The sequence below is a fragment of the Haliotis cracherodii genome, unplaced genomic scaffold (genome assembly GCF_022045235.1).
Source record: "Haliotis cracherodii isolate W230 unplaced genomic scaffold, xgHalCrac1.p SCAF_3, whole genome shotgun sequence".
Lineage (NCBI taxonomy): Eukaryota > Metazoa > Mollusca > Gastropoda > Lepetellida > Haliotidae > Haliotis > Haliotis cracherodii.
The window spans coordinates 8,805,398-8,827,809 of NW_027266286.1; the positions used below are offsets into that span (position 1 = coordinate 8,805,398).

The 22,412-nt window shown below is 42.4% G+C and overlaps 1 protein-coding gene across 1 annotated transcript; it reads left to right on the plus strand.

Annotated features, from left to right (window-relative positions):
• The first annotated feature begins 1,793 nt into the window (after positions 1-1,793).
• Positions 1,794-20,871, plus strand: LOC139475038 (myophilin-like). Its single transcript, XM_071258261.1, has 4 exons — positions 1,794-1,900; positions 18,071-18,186; positions 18,725-18,929; positions 19,497-20,871. The coding sequence occupies exons 1-4, from the start codon at positions 1,889-1,891 to the stop codon at positions 19,680-19,682; spliced, it is 519 nt and encodes a 172-aa protein (XP_071114362.1). The 5' UTR covers positions 1,794-1,888; the 3' UTR covers positions 19,683-20,871.
• The last annotated feature ends 1,541 nt before the right edge of the window (positions 20,872-22,412 follow it).

Genomic DNA, 22,412 nt, shown 5'->3' on the forward strand with positions numbered 1-22,412 from the left:
ACATCGCACAACAGGTCAAGTCAGAACGACCTTTCATCCGACCAATCAGAACGTCGCTTACGAGATCGCGGAAGAAAAAGTCAAAATGTGTTTTTCTAATCAGACAACCTGGAAAAGGTTAACACGGGGCAATTCGAAGGACAATTACGGGCTGAATCCGACCGTGCGACTGTTTCCGTCAAAATCATCGTCTCTCGCTCTCTCGCTTCAAATGGATAAACATCTGAAACAGAAGAGACTTTCCAAAGCCCCTGGGAAGTATTGCCATACAACCTCGCCCAGAACTTTCTTTTGTTCGGTTTTCAACTTTTTAATCGAAAACTTGTTTGTTTAAAGCGCACTCTGGAATGGGAGTCGCCATTTTGAAACTATTGACGTAAAGCTCAAGAGTGCTGCTTTCTGATTGGCTAATGTCGAATTGATGTTAGTCATTTCATTGATCGGTCAAAGTTCGCGAAATGTCGGTGTGTGTTTGGTAACGAGTACTAACATATGATAATAATGAGATTGCGCATCTCACCAAACAAACCATGAATCGAGTAAACATGATATTATGCCTTGTGGTTTTGTTCCAGAAAGCCGACACCCATGCTATTGTGTGACATGGCTGCTTTACGGATATATTTAAAATGTCCATGACCATTCGTTGCGCCAAAGGCCCTCGCTATCTCTAGATGGGTACAATGTGTGATGCACATTCGTTGTGTATCTGAATGCCATGGCTAACATGTTGCTGATAGCGCCCTAACCCTAGACTCGGTCACATCAGTTAAATTATATGTATATCATGACCATCGCGCTACGCAATTGGGATACGATGACATGCGTCAACCAAGTCAGCGAGCCTGACCACCCGATCCCGTTAGTCGCCTGTTACGACAAGAATAGTCGCCTGTTACGACAAGCATGGGTTGCTGAACACCTATTCTACCCCGGGTCTTCACGGGTCTGGAGCAGGTGGTAAAAAAGAGTGAAATTGTTCCCTGACATCCTACTGTGATTTTCGGACATCTAATGGTTGTAAGTACATAGCTACAAATCCGTCGTTCGCCTGTTACGACAAGCATAGTCGCCTGTTACGACAAGCAAGGGTTGTTGAAGATTTATTCCTACCCGGATGTTCACGTTACACATAATATGCAATCCGCAATGTTTTCAAGCTTTTAGAAAAAAAAATTTGTAAACGAATACAATTACACATGTTAAACATGCGTTTGAAACCGTCTGAAAAATCTGAATACTATAGATGTGTTATTTGTCCTTATCTATAACATCAAACACAGTGCGGTGCCAAAACAGTGGTCTAGGTATTGCAACTATCTTTACAATATTCTTAACTGATCCTATCTCGACGAATCCAAGACGAAGAATTTAGAGGCAGCGGATTGTCTGGCAGATATCTATTAGTTCCCAGGGGTGAAATAAATACACCCACATCTTGGGCGAGAACGCGCTCCCTCCCGCTTTCCCCTACCCCCACGCTGAATCACCTTGAGAAAGAAGATCCGGCACTCCATGGCTGTAAACCCATCTGGCCTGCCAAAATTAGAGGAGGGGCGAAGCCGGTAACCGGGCAAGTCCATCCTCACAAGCAGGTATGCAAGGTATATGCCAAACTTTGGCTTGTTGCTTAACGTCTCAGTGTTATCACAATGTCATATAAACTCAACCATGCACAGTGGTGTGCTGACACAAAATGTACTTTGATGCAGAAATAAGATTCTTTATTTAACAAATAAAATAACTTAAATATTCTCAACACCCCCATTGTCTAGTTGACCGCTCTAGCCGCACGGTGCCATTCTTTTATCTGACCGGTGCTGTGAGAGGTTCTCCCGACTCTCTGAAACTGCTGCCTGCCGTCTCGTAGATAGAAACCTTCGTCAACATGGGACCCAAGGTACGTGGCGTTGTTTCACCATCATATAACCTAGTCCTGTACTTCTACACGGTGTCGCGTTGAACGTGATTCATCTGTTGCACGGGCATTTAAAGTTAATTCATTAATTCAAGTGTTTGTATAGAAAGTTGATTCATTAATTCAAATGTTAGTACTCGTTGCACTTCTAATTTACAATTATCTGACTCATTTAAAATTTTCACAAATTAACGTTTTGAGAATAATCTTTCTCGGCTGTGCCCTACTTTGTAAAGTAAACTATAAATAGTGTTTTAAATTTTACCGTTTTATCTGCTTTTAATGAGCTCATATTTCCGTAAAATGATATTTCCTCTCCACGACTCTTTGACGATTATGATAAATATGGCATGGAAAATAGATTTGTTGCTAGGTTACCAGCTTAACATTCAAGTTTTGGCCCCATGCGCAATCATAGTTGGGGAGAAAACACATATTTATCACATTCGTAACAGACATGTTAATCGAGAACCGCTACAGCATTGGATATTGCCAACTTCAAGTATATTTATATTCAGTGATGTACGGATGCTCTATTTACGTCATATGACGTTATCAATGTAACCTCGCATTACCACTGCCTAGACTCTCGAATCAGCAGTATCTAGTTCAGTGCACGCCAACCAACACAAGTTGCTGCATAAACAAGTGAGACTATATCTCGTGATCCCCCTCACGTACCTGCACAGCACGCATCATACCTCGCTGCCAGGCACATCACTAAATATCATATCTAGCATGTGGGTGTGAAAAAAACGTCAATTTGCGCGTGCAGGACTTGACGTTACGATGCGTGGGAGACTGCCAGAGAGGCGTGTTTTTTCAATCAGCGTTACAAGATATATTCACACATGAAGGATTGATCTGCGGGAGTCTGTGTTTTTGGTTATGTAATTGTATAAGCATTAGGAGGAATTGATGTATATGTCAGCAGAGCGTTAGATACCTACGCCCAACACTTTCCCGTGTGTTTCCAGTTACCTCCCTTGCTGATATATCAAAGTGACATTTTGAAGGCTACGGAAGCTGGAGTCTCGGTGATGACATTTGGGCGAATAAAACCACAACCGTGTAGATGGTTATAAACAGGTTGGAGCATCGGTATATGTTGAGATGGATGGTGATATTAAAGGCAGATGGTACGGGTGTCAGGGCTGTTATCGTCAGGGGGCACGTGTGGCCCAGTCGTCCAAGGTGCCGCTATTCGCTGTGCAGAGTTGCGTCCCCTGGACACGCCAGAAACCTATGATTGTGGGTTCGAATCCCGGTTCGCCCCGATTATTTTTCTAGGTTTGTCAGCACCATACCCGTGCTCGTGGGTTTCACCGAAGTGGTAAACGTCTTAGACCTGCATCACTTCGGGCTTTCCTCCCACATTAAGCTGACACGCCGTGATATAACTGGAATAATGTTAAAAGCGGCGTTAAACCCAACTCACTCTCTCACTGTTATCGTCAAATGATACGAGTGTTAGGGTTATTACAAACAGATAATGCGGGTATCAGGGATGGTACAATCGAATGATACGATATCTTAATACATGTAATTTCTTGTAAACCAATATCATGTTTAATGTGTTGCCCCGTTCTGCTATTATATATGAAAACTCAACACTGTACATGCATTAATATAAAGTATACAGGTTATAACAGACACTCGGTTCTGATGTACCACAGACAGGATCACAATGGTTCCTTTCCCTTCATAACTTTTCACCGTTCATATTAAAGGGCTTAAGGGTAGCCTCGTGGGTAATGCGTTCGTTCGTCACACAGAAGGCAGGGTTCGATTTCCTACATGGTACAATGTATGAAGCCCATCCCAGGTGTACCACGCCGTGATATTGCAGGAATATTGCTAAAATATATATCGGTATATATATATCGGTATATGGTCTCTCTCTCTCTCTCTCTCTCTCTCTCTCTCTCTCTCTCTCTCTCTCTCTCTCTCTCACTCTCTCTCTGCGTGTCTGGTATTTCGCTGGCCGCTGTCGCTATAACACCATCTGACGGATATATTTAACACCTCCTGAGTTAATGACCATCTACCGCCGCTTGACGTCCAACAGCTGACTGGTACCAGTGACCTTGGCAACCAGTTATCTCCCTTGTGATGGTATTTCCAGAACCATGAACTTAGGTGTGGTATGTTTACGTGGTATTTATGAGCAGCAGATAAGTGAACGATGGACACAAGTGACCATTAGTCAAGTTAATGGCCAGTCTATGCCACAACTAGTGTTTGAGTTACCAACACAGGCTGCTGATGGAAATTACATAGACTCCTGTAGTTAAAGTAATCTTATCGCTGTCATGATGGTTTCTGTATATTGGTACACTGGATTCCTGGGTGATAGAAATATGCCCAAATGGCCGAGCAATAGACTGGACCAGTCATATAGCCAGAACTGTTAATCGTATCTAGAGTCAATGCACACATTCCAACAGACTGGGCGCCACCCCGATGGCCACGGTGCCAGTTTGACTTTCCATTAGGCGTAGACATAGCGATAGCCAGCATCGAGTGACCACCCGCTGACCATTATGCTGATGTAGACTGACCAGACGTCTCGACAAGAGTAATCATCGTTCAATGTAGATTGTATTCAAAGGTTCGTGTTGTAATTAGTACACCCCAAGAAACAACAAAACGGATACATTTAAAACTATTTTGGAAGGGCATCACTGCGTATGATACCAAGACGCAACTCTACTCATTATATCTGTGTAGAGATTTCCAAACCCGCGGAATGAGGGAACGCCAGTAACTCGACCGTGAACCACCAACACCTTATTCATATCGCTGTATCACCACCCGTTGCCATGGGAATAGGATAGTGAATCGGGGGGTCAGTTTCCGTAACTTTGTTTATGACGAGTCATCGTACCCCGACGGCATCTCATATCATCCCCAACCACTGAACCACATAAACTTAGACACCGCGGGAAAATAGGAGACAAATGCGAAATTAAACCATATCTAAAAGTAACCACCTCATTAAAACACCGCAAAGCAGGTACAAGGTAGACTAAAATCTCTGAAATGAACATATCGTACATAAAAAAAACCAGTTGTTCAGTTATCTTAATAAAAATATAATAAAAAGGAGCCCAGTCACTCTCTTCATTTTCAAATACTGCAGTGATCTAGACTTGCCAAACATTATAGACTTGCATGGGCTGTATTTGATATATATTTGTATCAGGGTCTGTAAGACAGACTAGGTACAAGGTTAAGACTGAGTGCCCACGGCTTTCAAAGTGGGAGAAGAAGATACTCAAACACTCCATCAGCAGAAAGAATATGTACCTTCTGTGATATTAACTGAAAGATGAGGAACACTTTCTGTTCCAATGCCCCCTCTACAAAGATCTGAGACTGGAACTAAAATCATCACCCGCCTTAGCCATGCACCCAATATTACTTAAAATACTACTAAATCACATTCAGCTTCTTCTTCTTCTTCTTCTATCATGAGCCCAGTCGGTATAGTCTCTTCCCTACGTATCAGACAGACTGTAGAACGTTCCCATCACTCCCTTTACCGTGCGTCAGGGTAGTCTCTTCCCGATACAAATGCATCCACTACAACCCATGCAAGTCTATATGTTTGGCAAGTCTAGATTACTGCAGTATCTGAAGAGAGTCTCTGGGCTCCTTTTGGTTATATTTTTATTAAGACAACAACTTTTTTTCTGTAAATATGTTCATTTCGGAGACTAGGTGTCAGTCTAAGTCTCTTCCCTACGTATCAGACAGAGTGTAGAACGTTCTAATCACTCCCTGTACCGTGCGTCACATAACATCACTATAGCTGATCCAGATCCGTGTCCTCCATTCAGGATCGTGCTTCACACTATTAGTCCCGGTGTGTAACTACACATTACTGCGTATGATTACCCACTCTTGAGCTATTAGCTCCGCTTCATTATCTGTGATATATACGCACTTATACCTAGTCGTATTTATGTTTGCGGTTTTAGGGTTAACAGACACCACGTGGCTGGAATGTAGCGTCTGGCTCCCTAAGTACTGATAAGTGGTTGGATCTGGGATAAGTAGCACGATATATACAACTCAATTACTATCACCACTGCCTCACCAGTTAATCACGCTTCCATCAATAGTGACACATCTTATACAACAGTATGTATGTTAATGCTGCTGCTACTTCTACAACAACTACTACTACTACTGCTGCTGCTGCTGCTGCTGCTGCTGCTGCTGTCGCGACTCCTTTTGCTGCTTCTACTAATACTTATACTACTACTACTGCTGACTAACTGACAAACTTTCAACTATGGGCCATAACAAAGGGAACTAGTCAATGTAGTTCATTGTCTGAGTAGTTCATTGCAAGTATATTTGGTCTGTTGAGGCCGTTTGTATTTTAGTGACAGCCAGTTGAACATGATAGGGGTCCAAATGGATACAGAAATGGAGAAGAACGAGTATTGAATTAGAAAGCTTCACTAGCTTCACTAGGTTCACTACTACAGTTACTGACACTGCTGCTTTTCTTCTACCTGAAGTTTGTAACTGCTGTGTTGGTTCACCACATCTACCACTACACAACCTTTATCTAGTCCTACACCATGACTGTGGAATATATTTATTTTATGAGGGAAAAAAACAATCTGGAAACTCATACAAAAGCAGATAGCTCTCATGAAATCAGCATTGGGAATTTTTAAAATTATTTTCAGTCAAGAAGGATATTGAGAAATATAAGATTTCATAAACTAAATGTTAGTCTAACCTTTATCACTAAATCCCTTTTACCAACCACAAATGGGTATATACAACCCTATAACTACAACATTCTTCTACAACTGCTACAACCATAGCTACAACTGTATCTGCTATTGAAATGGAAACGATCCACACCACACTCCCATGTTTTAATTACTCATTGACCCGACAGACAGATTCTTCTGTTGCTAACCGTTGTCAGGGCAACTAATGACGCCAGCAGTTGAAATAACAGATTCCAAAACATGCAGGGTGTTAAAATCTCTGGCATATTTGAACCATGTTCAACCTTCCTCTAAAAGTCCATCTCCCTTACAAGGCAGACGAGGTTCATCACCTCTGAGAAAGCAGACAACGCCTCAACTACCAGACGCAGCTGATTGAGCCAATTAGACAGACCTAATTAGTACACGTCTCACTCAATAAGTATCTCGCGTATCAGTGCTGGAACACTTGTCTCCCACGTGCTGCAGACTGTCCGAGTGACGCAGCCCTGTATTCTGTTACGTAATACCACTATGTGATGTCACGTGTACGTAATGGCCTAGACTTGCAAAAGTCTCTAAGGCAATACTTATTAGTTTAAATCATAAGTTCTAGATTTTGTAAATTATAAGAACAAGTCGTCCCTATAAGAGACTGGAGTCCACATATCTAGACTTGCCCGTTAGCAGGATAGAATTACTACACATCCATCGACTCATCTTTCAGTACAGCCTTGGAGGAAGGCTAGTAATGGCTTTGAAGTAGAGGTAGATAGTGACGTGCGTACCAGCATGAGCAGAACGTTATATAATGTCCAGATGGATAGCGCATAGCGCAGGTTCAATGACGCCTTTATGTATATAGATGTAATCGCACCTGTCAGTAGAACGGTACTTGATGCCACTCTCGGTGCTCTGATGAATGATCCCTAAATGTCCGCGTGGGGATTCTGGGTGAGTATACGTCACAGTGCATGTCACGCTTGACTAAGCCCACAATATTGAAATCAGGCTCTATGACTGTGCAGATTGTGTTGCATCTAACCCCGACGACATGTAGCGTTGGTCATCATATCACCCAACGGTTTACCAGGTCCATATTCGATTATTTTGATCCCGTCTGGTATAGGAGGAATAGTGCGGCGTAAAATAACATAAACGTTAGAAAAAAGACAGTTGATGAAGAGTTTGATGGGCATTAAGACGTTGAAAGAACACCAGACATTTTTGGGATAACACATTCTATATTTTTTGTAACGACTTTTCAACTCCTTGCCCCTTCATCAGTTGTCCCCGACGTGATATTGCTGGAATATTGCTAAAAGAGGCGTAAAACCATACTCACTCACTCACTCACTCATCAGATGTCACCCAAAGAAGGGACAAGAAATATCCCTGTGACGTCTTCTGCTGGGGGTTTTCCAACACAGGCCACAGTCGGAAAGAGTTGATAAGTGTATCAAATGTAAGACAATATCATCACTTTGCCGTGAACAAACGAAAACCTGACTTGACACATCAGTGACCATCATCATGAAGTAAGCGAGGTGCCACATCATCTGTTAGATGTTGAATGTGTCGGTTGTACAATGTGACCAGACTTACATGGAAATAGACCATGATTTAACGTGCCTGTCAGAAATATATAGACGTAAATGTATCTTCATGTTAGATTGATGTGTGTACTTGATATTTACACTGTCTTAGTTTTGGCACACTGGGGGTGAAAGAACTTTTAGAGCATTTTGCGCCTCCTGTAAATAAATAAATTACATATTTTGATGTGGATCCCAACCCTGAGTCAGCATAGAAGCAGAACCGTTGTCCTGAGGGGACCCTGCCCCCACTCCATAACCCCCCCTCACACCCCCAGCACACGCCCACAGTGTGGGCTATCAACTTGTGTAAACAGCCTGGCGAGAAGATGTTTGCCATCTCCCTTTGATAGACCGCTGCTCCAGGTGCACTCTGCCAATAAATAATAACAGCTGTTACTAGTGGGTCACGTGACCCGTAACGAAATGTACATTTCTCAGCGGGATTCGAACCTCGCCTGGATGAATCATCCTCACCTGGAAAAGATGGAAAACATTCACTTACAGCCTACACACCACTAGCTGTGCTAATCAGTTAACCTAGACGTTTTGGCTATTTTATGTAGGACCTATATCTTTAGTCTGTAGATACTAGTATATACTCTCTCTCTCTCTCTCTCTCTCTCTCTCTATATATATATATATATATATATATAATAAACTAGTACCTGTAAATAGACCGCCGTGATGTCGCTGAAATGTCAATGGACAGGGGCTATTCCTCTGCACACACACACACACACGCACGCACGCACGCACGCACACACACACACACACACACTGGTATATAATTATATGTGTGTTTAATTTAGAACCAACACGGTTACGCCAATGTACGTTTTTATTGTTCGGCTCATCTTAACATACACACATCGAATGTGTTTTAAGATACAACACGAATGTTTTGCCTTATTAAACATGCGTTTGTCACATTTCTGTTCGTTAGGGCATTGCGAGAATCCTGAAGAAATATCTTGACTGTAGCTGATGTACATGCGATTTTACTTTATTCGCATATTTCTCAAACTGCTCGCATCTAGCTAGCCATGAACCAGGACTGGTGAATATAGCTTTTAATACTTAGGAGTCCCCTATACAGAGACGATTTTGTTTGGTTAGGCTAAAATTGTTAAAATTAAATTATTAAATTGTAAGATTATGTAATAAAAGATTCATACTCGACACAATGATGGTCTAGTATCGAACACCTTCCTCTCATTACTCCATCTTCATCCTCCACACCTCACCGCCTGCTGCACCAACATCTCACTCCACATACGCAGAATACACCATCATTTGACCTGTAGTTTGGCAAGAGGGAGAAAATAGCCGCAGTTTCGTGACATTTGGTCATGTTTTATCTCAGCTTTGGTCCCAGAATAGCTTCGTCGGTGGAGAGAGTTTCTGATGATGAGAGAAAGAGCTGCCAGATGTCTCATCTATTTCGCGGCACAAGCATTCCTCATGGCACGGTTCACTTCTGTAGTAAAGCTCTAGGACTTTACTCAATCGCTTTGTCAATGGCGCTTACATTTCTGCTGTCAAAATATATGATGGTGATGGACGTGTACAAGTGATACCTGAAATATAAAGCTTTCCTCTGTCAGTGCGATTTCTGTTATGTCAGGCTCATTTCATGATTGCCCTCCCTATCTGATCCCATTAGCAACTAACAACTAATTTGAACTCATCGAATGCCGAAATAAGACAACGGTCCAGATTCAACCTTGGTAGTATAGGCTGTAATTCATTAAAAAAAGCACTGAACCACATGTAGTCTTACATTTAGTCTCTGAACTCTTATATTACACAATATCCTTCTTGACTCTAAAAATATATAAAAAATTCCCCATGCTGATTTCAGAGCTAGCTTGAGCTGGCTTAGTCCTGCACCATGACCGCGGAATACATTTATTTTATGAAAAAATAATAATCTAGAAATGCATACAAAAGCAAGTCTAGCCAGCTCAAGCTAGCTCTATTCCACACCAGCATAGGGAAAAAACAAATTTTAGAGTCAAGAAGGATATTGTGTAATATAAGATTTCAGAGACGAAATGTTAGTCTAGAGCTGGCTAGACTTGCTTTGGATGCATTTCTAGATTATTTTTAAAAATAAAATTAATATATTCCACGGTCATGGTGCAGGACTAAACCCCATGTTCTAGATCAAGTTACTCTATTCGAACTGTGCCTCTGTTCACCCACAGTAATTTGTAGCTGCACAAAAAGAGATTTAAAAAAATATTTGCCCATGTGTTTGGCCTTGGAGGAAACTTGGGACAATAACAAATATTATTATTTGTGTACAGCTTCGAATTCATGGTTCGCGTTATGATGAGATGACATTGTGAATGCAAACCTTGTAGCTTGGGTTTAAACCCATATTAAATATGTGTACTGTAATATTATCATTTACTTGAAGCAACAGTCAAGCGCCTAGAGAACTGTCACTTTTTTTATTTAAACTGTTGTCTTTTGACACCACGGTCGTTGCGGTTGCGTCATTTTGTTGTACGATGCTCAGATCAGCATCAGTGGCTACTGTGCAGCGACATTGCAGCCACGCGAAACAGATGCTATCCATAGATGAATTCCTGCTGAAACTTGAAGCACCTGATAAGGGGCAGCGTCAGCATAGCTTTATCTCGGTCTTTGATGGTTGCAATTTTTTTGTAACGAGATTAAATATTGAAACCCCACTGAGAACGTGTATTTTGTGTTCCGCCTTTGAGAACAAGAAACATCCTGCCGTGGTTCATGCTTCATCAATCTGCTGTACTGCTCTCAACATTTCTGGCAATGGCACCATTACCCCTCCATCATATATGGCGGCTGCTATCGGAAGGGCAGGACATCCTCACAATATCGCGAACAACTGGCGTCATATATGGTCATTTCTATTGATATTTTAATGTCAGATCTTCAATTCCAAACACCTCACACACGTGAAGATCCGGATAGGAATAGGTCTTCAGCAACCCATGCTTGCTATAAAAGGGGACTATGCTTGTCGTAAGAGGCGACTGACGGGATCTCATTAGTTCATACATGTCATCGTATTCCAATTACGTAGATCGTTGCTCATGATGTCAATCACTGGATTGTCTGGCCAGACTCGATTATTAGTTGTACATGTAGTAGTAAATGATAAAGGTTGGTTGGTTGGTTTGTTGTTTAACGCCGCACTCAGCAATATTACAGCTGTATGACGGTGGTCTGTAAATGAGCATCGATCCAGGCAATTGGGGCCGATGACATGTATCAACCAAGTCAGCGAGCCTGACGAGCATAGTCTTTCGACAAGCATAGTCGCCTCTTACGGCAAGCATGGGTTGCTGAAGACCTATTCTACCCCGGATCTTCACACGATTATTAACAGACCGACGTCTGGTAAAGCTGCCGGTGCAACTCAAGGCATTCTGAGTTTCATTTATCCTCCCTGGTAAAACCCCACTGGGTATTCCTATTCATACCATAATGCTCGGCAAGTCAAATTCCAGTTGGGAAATAACAGTTTAAAATACTCGCCCTGCTTCAACCTGATTTCTTTTGAGCCGTTGCTGTAATTCTACGCCGTGATATAGCTGGAATATTGTTGAGTGCATCGTGAAACAACAAACAAACAAAACCTGCTTTCTGGGGCAACATGTTGAAGTTAATGCCGACATACAAATGTTCTGATGTCCTTCCCACATGACTACAGCGACCTTGATAAAGATTCGGATTCTGTTTTAAGCACATTCTTTGTGATAGACGATCATTTTCTCTTTACAAACACGTGTCCACATCTTCAGAACCAGAGCATCTATTCTCCCCTTCTTCGCCAACACGTTCAAGAAGAACCAGCAGCTGTGAAAACCTTCTCAACTCCATGTAGTGTGTAGAACGACGGGTAACGTTGTTGCAGGGCATTCCAATGTCAAGGTCAAAAACTAACACAGTGTTGCTTCTTTCTGCTGCCAAGGTTAACCATTTAATCGTGATGCCAGATGCACAGTACGTGTTTCTATACTCCGAGATGGGAGTTTACCGTTGAAAGTTACCTAGAAAGTGGTGGAGGTAGGATAGAGTCAAGAATCAAGAATCAAGAATTTTATTGTACAGAACACCCTCGTAGGTTAGGGTACAAACTATTAATTGATGCATGTCATCATATCCTAATTACGTAGATCGTTCTGTGATATGATTGTTATATTATTCGGAAAATACCAACTGGTTAATATGCCGAAGATTCATAACTGAATAAAAAGCCCCTGTTACTCCAGCAGTGAATGGACCTAGAGACCCTGTAGATGATCTGTTTGTGCAAACCTTCCATCACCTAACTTGCAGACTGGCTTGCATACTTCCCAGGGAACTGATCTCGCAATTTGAAGGGACATTAAATTAATACCCTTATCGGCGTAATAATGTCATACGCACTACATAAGAATTGGTAGTGGTATTGGCAGAAGTATCGCCATTTTTACTTGAGATGAGAGGTCACTCTGAATACTGTTTCAAGCAGAGGACATATTATAGCTATGGTCTACGTCATCAAGTCGGTTGAACGACCTAGGCCGCCAGGATACGAGGTCATATGAAGCCTATTTTGAGACATATTCATGGTAATTAGAAATTAGTTCTTCAATTTAATATCAAGAAACATGCCTGCTGACCAGATAACCATCACGGCGGGGGTAAGCTCTCCAGCTAGCTGGAATAATGCTTAGTGCGGCGTTAAACAACCAACCAACCAACCAACCTACATCAATTACTGAGTATTAACCTGTTAAAGAGGGCATATATACTAACCGACTGGCGCACGCACCACGACATTACAAAGCCAGTCTGTGAACGTGGAGTGGGAACCTGAATGGAAGGCTATCCGAGCCAATGAAATCTGAGAAATGCCAAAGACTTTCCCATCAATAGATGCCCTAGGTCGGCCCTTCCTGCAGCAGGACATATGTCAGCACACCCGGGACACACCTGGGGGTGGTGGGGGCTACAGACAGCACCACACAGCTCACCTGTAACCTTTGAATTGCAAAATAGAATGGAATGTAATTATGTTGTACGTATGGCATCAATAACATCGCATCTCCTATACAGTAACCGTGATACTGCTGGAATACTGCTAAAAGTGGCGTAAAACCCCTAAACAATACCATCGAGGACCCATCGCATAACAATACCATCGAGTACCCATCGCCTAAACACTGAAAGCATTGACAAGTAATGTTTCCAAGTTCTCATCAGACACTGGTTTTCAAAGTCACCAAGTCACCAGGTTCTGTTCCACGTGGACAGACAACTAACGGTAGTGCATTTTCAACAAGAATAGATAACCAATTGGTTAAACTCTTCCGTTTCATATCACTTCATTCAAACTAATGTTTTCCCCCGGGCATAACACCATGATAGGCAGGTTTAAATGTGTATCCCAAACTGTCCAACATTCCGTTCTATAAATATTATAGTTTTAAGACATCCATTTATATAAAAAATCATGTGTTAAATCCGCTTTATAAAGTACAATGAGACACAAATGGTCCCCACCGTGTGCTATTTCCCCACAGCACTGGTTCCTTAGTCTTATTACGCTATCAGCAGAGATTTCTTATGAATATGGAAAGGGCTTCAGTTGGTTTAAGTGGCTAAAGTGTTGTTTCGTCACGCCGAAGACCCGGGTTCGACTCCTCTTATGGTTATAGCCTCCCGGCACGATATTGGTGGAATATATATTGATGGACTGAGTAAATTCAACACGTCAATGCCAGAGAGTATTCAGCCCTAAATATCCGCGAAACAGATTCCATAGACGTAAACGGTATAATGTAGATGTATAGTAAATAAGTGAAAATTATTTGAACGGATCTCTGAACAGGGTTGAAACCAGGCGTTGCGGTAATAAATCATACAGCTTCTGTCAGTGTCGCCCGCTGTACAGAATACAAATACAAACAACGCGAGTGCACAGCGGCTAGTCACCACGGGCCAACCAGACACCAACATCTTATAAAACCATTTCACTGAAGAGTTAAGAGTATCCTCTACTCATGTACGACAAAACATTTACGACATTTATTTAGGTTGAGTTATTTCGATTGGCAAAATGGATTGGCAACCACTGGCAGCCAGATTCATAAACCTGAAATGTTCCTCTGTACCCGTTTTACAGTGTTCAGCACACTGACACCCCCACACACTGTTACAAGCCAGAGCTGGAATGGACACGTCAGTACACTACAATGTCGTGCTAAGCCTTGCTCCAAGACTGTACTGAATGATAATGGATGTCTAGTAAGTCTATCCTTTTAATGGGCAAGTTTAGATAACAACTAAGGACGCCAGTCTTTTATAGGGACAACTTGTTCCTGTTATTTATATAATCTAGAAATTATGATTTAAACTAATAATTATTGCCTTAGAGACTAGTGCAAGTCTAGGTCGCGTTATGTCATCCTATAGTCATGAGATGTATTTTCGTTAGTCTGTCTTTTCAATTGTTTCCCTCTTACGTTACGCTTCAGTGTAGTTTGAGATTGTGAACAGTTCTGCGCTGGTCATGGTTTGGAGACGTGTATTGTTCTGCAAGTATCGTTCGACTAATGGTGCCTCGCCATTTCCCCAGACTTCAGCCGCCATGTTTACATATCCCTCCAACAATGTGAGGCTCGGGTTGTCCAGGTACGCCGATCTGACGTTCATTTGTAGAACTCTTCTCTGGAGGAAGATAGGAATGTAAGGTATGATCATCACGTGACCAGATCAGGGAACCATCTCATGTGTACACCGGCTTATTTCACAAGACAACATGGAAATGCAATTAGTAGTTTTTGGCATTTTGATATATCACGTTTGTGTGGGGTTGTTTGGGTTTTTTTAGCTAGAAGACAACTAAACTTATGTAAGAATTAATTAACAGCCTCTAGCAGAAATAAAACGATAGATTCACGACATGGAATAATTCCTAGATCGATACATCAACGCCGCCATTACTGATCACGTGATCATGTCAGTCAATGGTTCAAGGTCGTATGTTGCGGCGGCTCCCCCAGTAACCTTGCGATAGTTGGTGAACATTCGCCAACATGAGTTACATGCAAGGTGTCTGTGGTAGAAAGAAGTCTGTACTCTTCAGTTGTTACAGACAGTAGCACCATTACATCAGCCACACATATCTGAACTCTGGCAACATGCCGCTGTTAGGAATCAGTTACTTGGATAAGTCAGAAGGTCGTCAGGTACTCACGTCACTATATGATGTCCCCGCGAGGGTCCCTGGTGTCCTGTACCCAGTACTGGTCGTGGGGCCCGACTGATGAGGTTAAATGTCACCGGATCTGAATGGATTTGGTCGTTGTTCATACTATCAACCACTGGTCCAGACCGAACTTTTAATAGACCGCCGTGATGTCGCTGAAATGTCAATTGACTGGGGCTACTCCTCTGTACACACGCAAACAAACCTACACACACACACACACACACAAACGCGCGCACACACACACACACGCGCGCGCGCACACACACACGCACACACACACACACACACACGCGCGCACACACACACACATGCTATCTATCTACTAAGATCTAAGACAATTTTGATCGGCCTCCTTACAAAATAAACCCAACAAACCTCTTCATGGTATTTATCATGCTGCATCGGGTTATAAAGATTCATGATATCACGGGGCATAACTGGTTCAGATGACGATGCTCTTTCCTTTCGTTTAATACATGTATAGAATGGCCCGTAGAACATAAATATTGACATACACAACCTGACTGTAGACATGTTATATACATGTGGGTGCAATGGCGACCAGGCGGTGCGGCCTTACACAGGCAGGACCTGGCAGATAGCGGAAACAGGGGAAATGTACACCACACCATCTGATAACATTCTGTTTGGGAAATAAGGATGATTACCATTTCACATCAGGGTGGGATAAAACTGCAGAATCTGTATTAATAATCATCAGTATGGGATATAACTGAGACCCGCACGTGTATATGTATGTGTTCCATATTGTGCCAAATGCTGATACCAGTCTATGAGTTATGTATGTACACCTAGCTTGAATGCTGTCATAACAAGTACTACTACCGCTACTACTACTACTACTACTACTACTACTACTACTACTACTGCGACTACTACTACTGCGACTACTACTACTAGCGCTACTACTACTACTAGCGCTACTACTACTACTACTGCGACTACTACTACTGCGACTACTACTACTACTACTACTACCTCTACTACTACTACAACTACTACTACTGCAACTACTACTACTACTACTACTACTACTACCGCTACTACTACTGTGACGACGACTACTACTACGAGGGCTGGTCAAAACGTTCTAAGCCTGACTAACTATGGGCCATAACAAAGTGAATGAGTATAGTTTTACGCCACTTTAAGCAATATTCCAGGAATATCACGGCGGGGGACACCAAAAATGGGCTTCACACATTGTGCCCTTACAGGGAATTGAACCCGGGTCTTCCGCGTGACGAGCGAACGCTTTAACCACTAGGCTACCCCACCGCCCTCATAACAAAGTGAACTAGTCAATGTAGTTCATTGTCTGAGTAGTTCATTGCAAGTGTATTTGGTCTGTTGAGGCCGTTTGTTTATTAGTGACAGCCAGTTGAACGTGATCCCAATGGACACAGAATTGGACAAGAACGAGTATTGAATTAGAAAGCTTCACTATCAATATCACGACGGATGCCTCTAAGTACCGACTTCATACGGAGTTGAAGCCAGACTTAATGTGCGACAAATGAAAGGGTTATCCTCAAAGTTGAACCACTTCCCTGTGAAAAAGTAACCTAAATGTTAACTATACAGACCACAGTCCAATCAAGACGAGTTTGATCTCACTGCCTTGATCTGTCCATGTCGTGCCAGAAGGGAGCCAGCCAAGACAAACCATGGCTGCAGCACGCGATCCTCAACGTGGCGAACAACGTACACTTGTACTCCACTTGGGGTGACTCACGAGCGAGCGATTCTGTTGCTGTAAATTATTAGATCAGACACAAACAAACTTTTGATGGGGTGATTCTCGTGCCTTAAATATCCTGTACCAAAGTTTCTGGCACATAAAGATTACACGTGTGTTCTTTGATAGAAGTACACGTACGACCATCGGGTGATGCGCCTGCAAACTTGCTGCTGGGGGGAGGGGATGGGGGGGGGGGGGGGGGGTGTCTTTCAGTGCGTTTCTTTCTGGCAAACCTAAATTACGAAATACTGTTGCTTCATACTGATGTCCAAGTCCAAACTGTGTGATGCAAATATTTTGACAGTGTGATATCGTTTCACCTATTGTGCCCCCCCCCCCCCACCCCCCGCCTTGAATAACTGATAAAGGATAATTGGGGATTATAATGGAAACAATACGGGATACGGCATACACATCTCTTACATTGTTTTCTATATATATCAATTAATGGATAATAGATGTTAAAAAATCCCCAGGCATCATATAGCTGGAATATTTTTGAGTGCGGCGTTAAACAACAAACAAACAAGCAAACAAGATATAAAATCACAGAACGATAAAGCCGATGATCAAGTCTCCCGTAGATGACATTGAGGCTAAAACGTAGACCTTGACATTGGGATGGTACACCGGAAGTATCACTGGAATAATCTAACACACAACATAAGCTACCCATTGTAACACCAGAATGGGACCGACCGTCTTTGCACACGCTTCAAGTCATCCAGTTCTCTGCGTAATGTACAAACGTACCCCCTGATACCCGATATTTCATGTCTGATACATGCAATATCCTTCTTGCAGCGTGATGCCGAGCTGGAGAAACAGGCCCTGGACTGGGTGGAGGCCAACCTCGGCGAGCCCATCGACAGGAAGAAGCCTTATGATGACGTACTTAAAGACGGAATCATCCTCTGCAAGTAGGTTTTACAATGTTTACAATACTACACCCGGGTAGACTGTCGGTTCCACGTGTAGGTATTTCCTTGAATGATCAAGTGAAACGATAAAAAACGTTGATATATAGCAGTATTCTGCTTTATAGTAATATCTAACACGTTCTTGTCTTCTGTAAAAAAGTGAAGTAATAATACCTAACGCTGACCTTTTTTACAAAGAGCGTGATTTTGCTTTCTTTGGTAGAACGTCATCTTTCCTCTTATATGATATACAGTAAACTACGTTTATAACGAACACGCTTATAACGAACTGACGGATATAACGAACCTACTTTTTTGTCCCGACTGCTGTCGTTATGCTGTATATATACTTATAACGAACTACGGTTATAACGAACTAAAATTAGTTGAGTTCGTTATAACCGTAGTTTACTGTACTCTGATTTTTCCTTCTGTGATAGAATCTCACTTTGTCGTCACTGATAGAGCATGACCTGTCTTCCATGGTAGAATGTGATCTTGTCTTCAGTGACAGAACATGATCTTTCTATCTCCACAGAATGATGAACAAACTGAACCCCGGGTGCATCAAGAAGATCGACACAAAGGGAGGTGGCTTTGCCCTGATGCAGAACATCGAGAGGTTTTCCAACGCTGCTACCAAGTTCGGTGTTCCTCCAAATGAAGTGTTCCAGACAGTTGACCTCTGGGAGAAGAAGAACATTCCCCAGGTCACGCTCTGTATCCATGCGCTCGGGAGAATTGTAAGTTTCCATTTTAGGGCCTAGTTATAATCCTATAGGGGACAGGGGGATGGGTGTAAACGCCATGTTGGGCAGAATCACAGCTGTATCATGGCGGTTTGACGTCCTTGAGGAAGGGGCAGACAACCCAGCAACTGCTTTGTTATCGTGTAGCAGTGACACAAGCACAGGGTCACGGTTGGAAACTGTTCATCCACGTGTTTTCACTGCCACCAAAGGACAATCTATGAGCAATCATGATGTACTTAGTATTCTGCCATATACAAAATGACTGAATTAGAAGAACTGCGGTAACGATTAGTAATTTATACAATTCTACGTTTAAAATGTGCTTAGAGTTACCTTTGGAAAACCTCTGCCACTTCCTTGTGTAAGGGGCGATTCCCTATTTGGAAACAATATGTGAAGCCATTTCTGGTGTCCCTACTTTTACTGGAATATTTCGAATGCGAAAAGATACAATAGTTGGGTCTTCGGCACTACGTTTAGGACGTTAGTGGTTCTTATTCTATGGCAAATTATCACAAAAGAACACCGTTATCAACAAGAATTGTGGTTTTATTTCAGTGCCAAACGAAACCTGATTACACCGGCCCAACTCTCGGACCCAAGATGGCGGAAGAGAATAAACGAGAGTTCACCGAGGCACAGTTACTCGAGGCCAAGAACATCGTAAGCCTCCAGTATGGCAGCAACCAGGGAGCCTCCCAGGCCGGCATGAATATTGGCAAGATGAGGAACATTAACGACTAGATGTACAACGCAATAACACTTCATTTACTATATAAACCTGAAAGGCAGGTGATTACAGACATATACGTAATAGTTTAAAAGTCACAGACATATTTAGTCCGAAAACTGATAGTTTTTGCGAATCCATTTATTAACTGAACATGTTGTACTTTTGACTTTTCTTGAACGTATTTATAAGTAGGTATTACTTAAAGGGGGCTAGGCTCGGGCTGATTGGCAGATGTGGCCACTTTGATCTAAATTCCAAAACACCATTTGTGTCTGGTCGGTCAAATTGTTATCATGTATATTAATCGAACAGTTCTGGATTGCCCTTATTTCTCAGGTACTATGTCACAGTTTCAAGTACCTCCAATAACATCTGGCCTATGGAAAGTGAGCATAGTCCCCTTTTAACATTTTCCTCTGTGAGCATCTGCCTTCTTGTGTATCAAGTGGCCTTATGGTACACTATGTATGACTAGGTGATTAATGTGTACGCTTGTGAGTGTATGAGTGTAGTTATATACAGGTAGACCTGTCACATATTTATAGGCGTAGTATACACAGGGCCATGTCAACTAAGCATGCCAAAAACATGATTTGTCATAACGTTATTATGCTATAGCATGTGGTGTATTCAAACGCTTCACCTTAAAGGGGGTCTTTGAACATCGTTTACGAACATGGTACGGCGCATTACGCACGGATTGCACAGCGAAACATACTTAATGTTTTATTTTGTTGTTAATTTGGAAGTAGCCGAAGAATGGAAAGGATTGTGTTGCATAAAACTGAAATATTCTGTGTAGCATAACTCGAAGTGCCCCTTTAAGACTTTGTCAGCTTTCCACGTTTGCTGTGTATATATATACATATTCTCTTTAGCTTTGTGTGGTGTCTGGTATCCGTTATTATTTTCAAATATCAATTACTTTATTGTTCTGCTTTGTCCAAGTTCTTATGTTTCAGGTGAAGTTCACGTATCGAGCTTGCAGACAATTTCTTTTTTCGAAGGTCTGTAAGGACGAATTATTGTTTGTCCAGCAACTATGTTGAATATTCTGTTAACTAGTTGTACAGATAGAATTATGTATGATATTTTCGTTTAATTATTATGTCATCAGAATAGTGTTTTGTAATTTATTGCATTTTTTTTCAAACATTCGTATATTGAAATATTTTCTTCGATTAAACTTGAATATCACTAGAGTTACTTTTGTTCTTTGTTAATCCTACATCGTTCTAAATAGATATGGGGCTGTCGGGTAGCCCAGTGGTTAAAGCGTTCGCTTGTGACGCCGAAGACCCGGGTTCGATCCTCGACATGGGCACAACGTGTGAAGCCCATCGTCAACCTCAACAGGATGTGACGTTGTGATTTGGATAAAGTCCTCAAAGCGTGACGTATTTCAAACTTTATGGATCAACCGAATATCGTATTAGCTTGATTACTTTGATCCAGCTTCTTCTAATTCTAATCCAGCTTCTTCGCTAGAACTGTGTACTTGTCCACGTGTTAGAGGCCTATGTTCACCTTCTATAGGTGAGGTGAAGTGAGGTGAGGTGAGGTGAGGTGGGGTTCAATGTCGCGTCCAAGATTATTGCACTGACATAGCGACGTGTATGCACGTGTGTGTGTGTGTGTGTGTGTGTGTGTGCGTGGCTGCTTGTGCTCGTCCGGACTAATGCCGATTTTACAGTGCTAGCCCACTGAGATACCATCCCGCAGTTTAACATGAATACTCCACTCAGACACATTATACTGACTCCGAGTCGACCAGTCCTTGTTTTAGCCCCTTTATTGCCGAGCGCCAGGCAGGGTAACGACAAGTACAATCTTTGGTATTACGCGGCCGGGGATCGAACCCCGGACCTTTCGCTCCTCGGGCGGACGCTCTACCACCAGACCACGGAGACAGTTATTACACAGAGACCTCAGCTCTGAGATAGTCATTGAACGCCAACATAGACTTGCAGCTGTCCCTGTCATCATTGGTTTCATCAGCGTCTCACCAGAAGACCTGCATCACTTCCCGAAGCAAGAGAGTTAACTGACTATTAAAGTCAAAGTTCCACCCTTGCCGAACTAGGCTGATATCACGGAGTTACATTTTGGCTGGACTAACCAGTCTATGCATAGTCCAATCAAAATAGCGCAACCAAATCGAAATCCGGTTTGTAAACTGTCGGGCAGATTTCGGTCGACTGCAGGATTTGAAAAACATATGCACCGCCAATTCGTTGTCAACAGATATTTTCCAAATCTTTTCATGTTTTTAATCAAGGTGCTCACGTGATATGATGCATTTCGCGATGTAAGACAATATAGATCTTGATTATCGATCATATGGTCCTAGCTTTGAGTAACACGGAGCAAATGCAGGTGACACAAGAGGTCGACTCTGATTGGTCCATAGGAGAGGCTTATAAGGGACATAACTCGTAAAAGGCACTAGTGTCGCTACGATCGAGCCCAGGAACTCCAGCCTAGATCGGCAAGGGTGGAAACTGGACTTTTAAAGTCAGTTAACTCTCTTGCCTCGGGAAGATGATAAGGACCTGACACGTCATATATAACCGCAACTCACTCACTTACTAACTACATCAGTCAATAGCTATGACCCCTGGACGACGCCTGGAAACACTTTTAACTATCCCACACGAAGTCCTGCTGGTTTCAGTTAATCACGGTCTTGTGGTGGATCGGAGCTTCGTGTTAACCGAACAACGAGAGAGGAGGAAACACAT

Coding starts and splice junctions, on each gene's coding strand:
- LOC139475038 (XM_071258261.1), top strand. Junction 18,187..18,724: donor GACGGAATCATCCTCTGCAA/GTAGGTTTTACA, acceptor CTATCTCCACAG/AATGATGAACAAACTGAACC. Junction 18,930..19,496: donor TCCATGCGCTCGGGAGAATT/GTAAGTTTCCAT, acceptor GTTTTATTTCAG/TGCCAAACGAAACCTGATTA.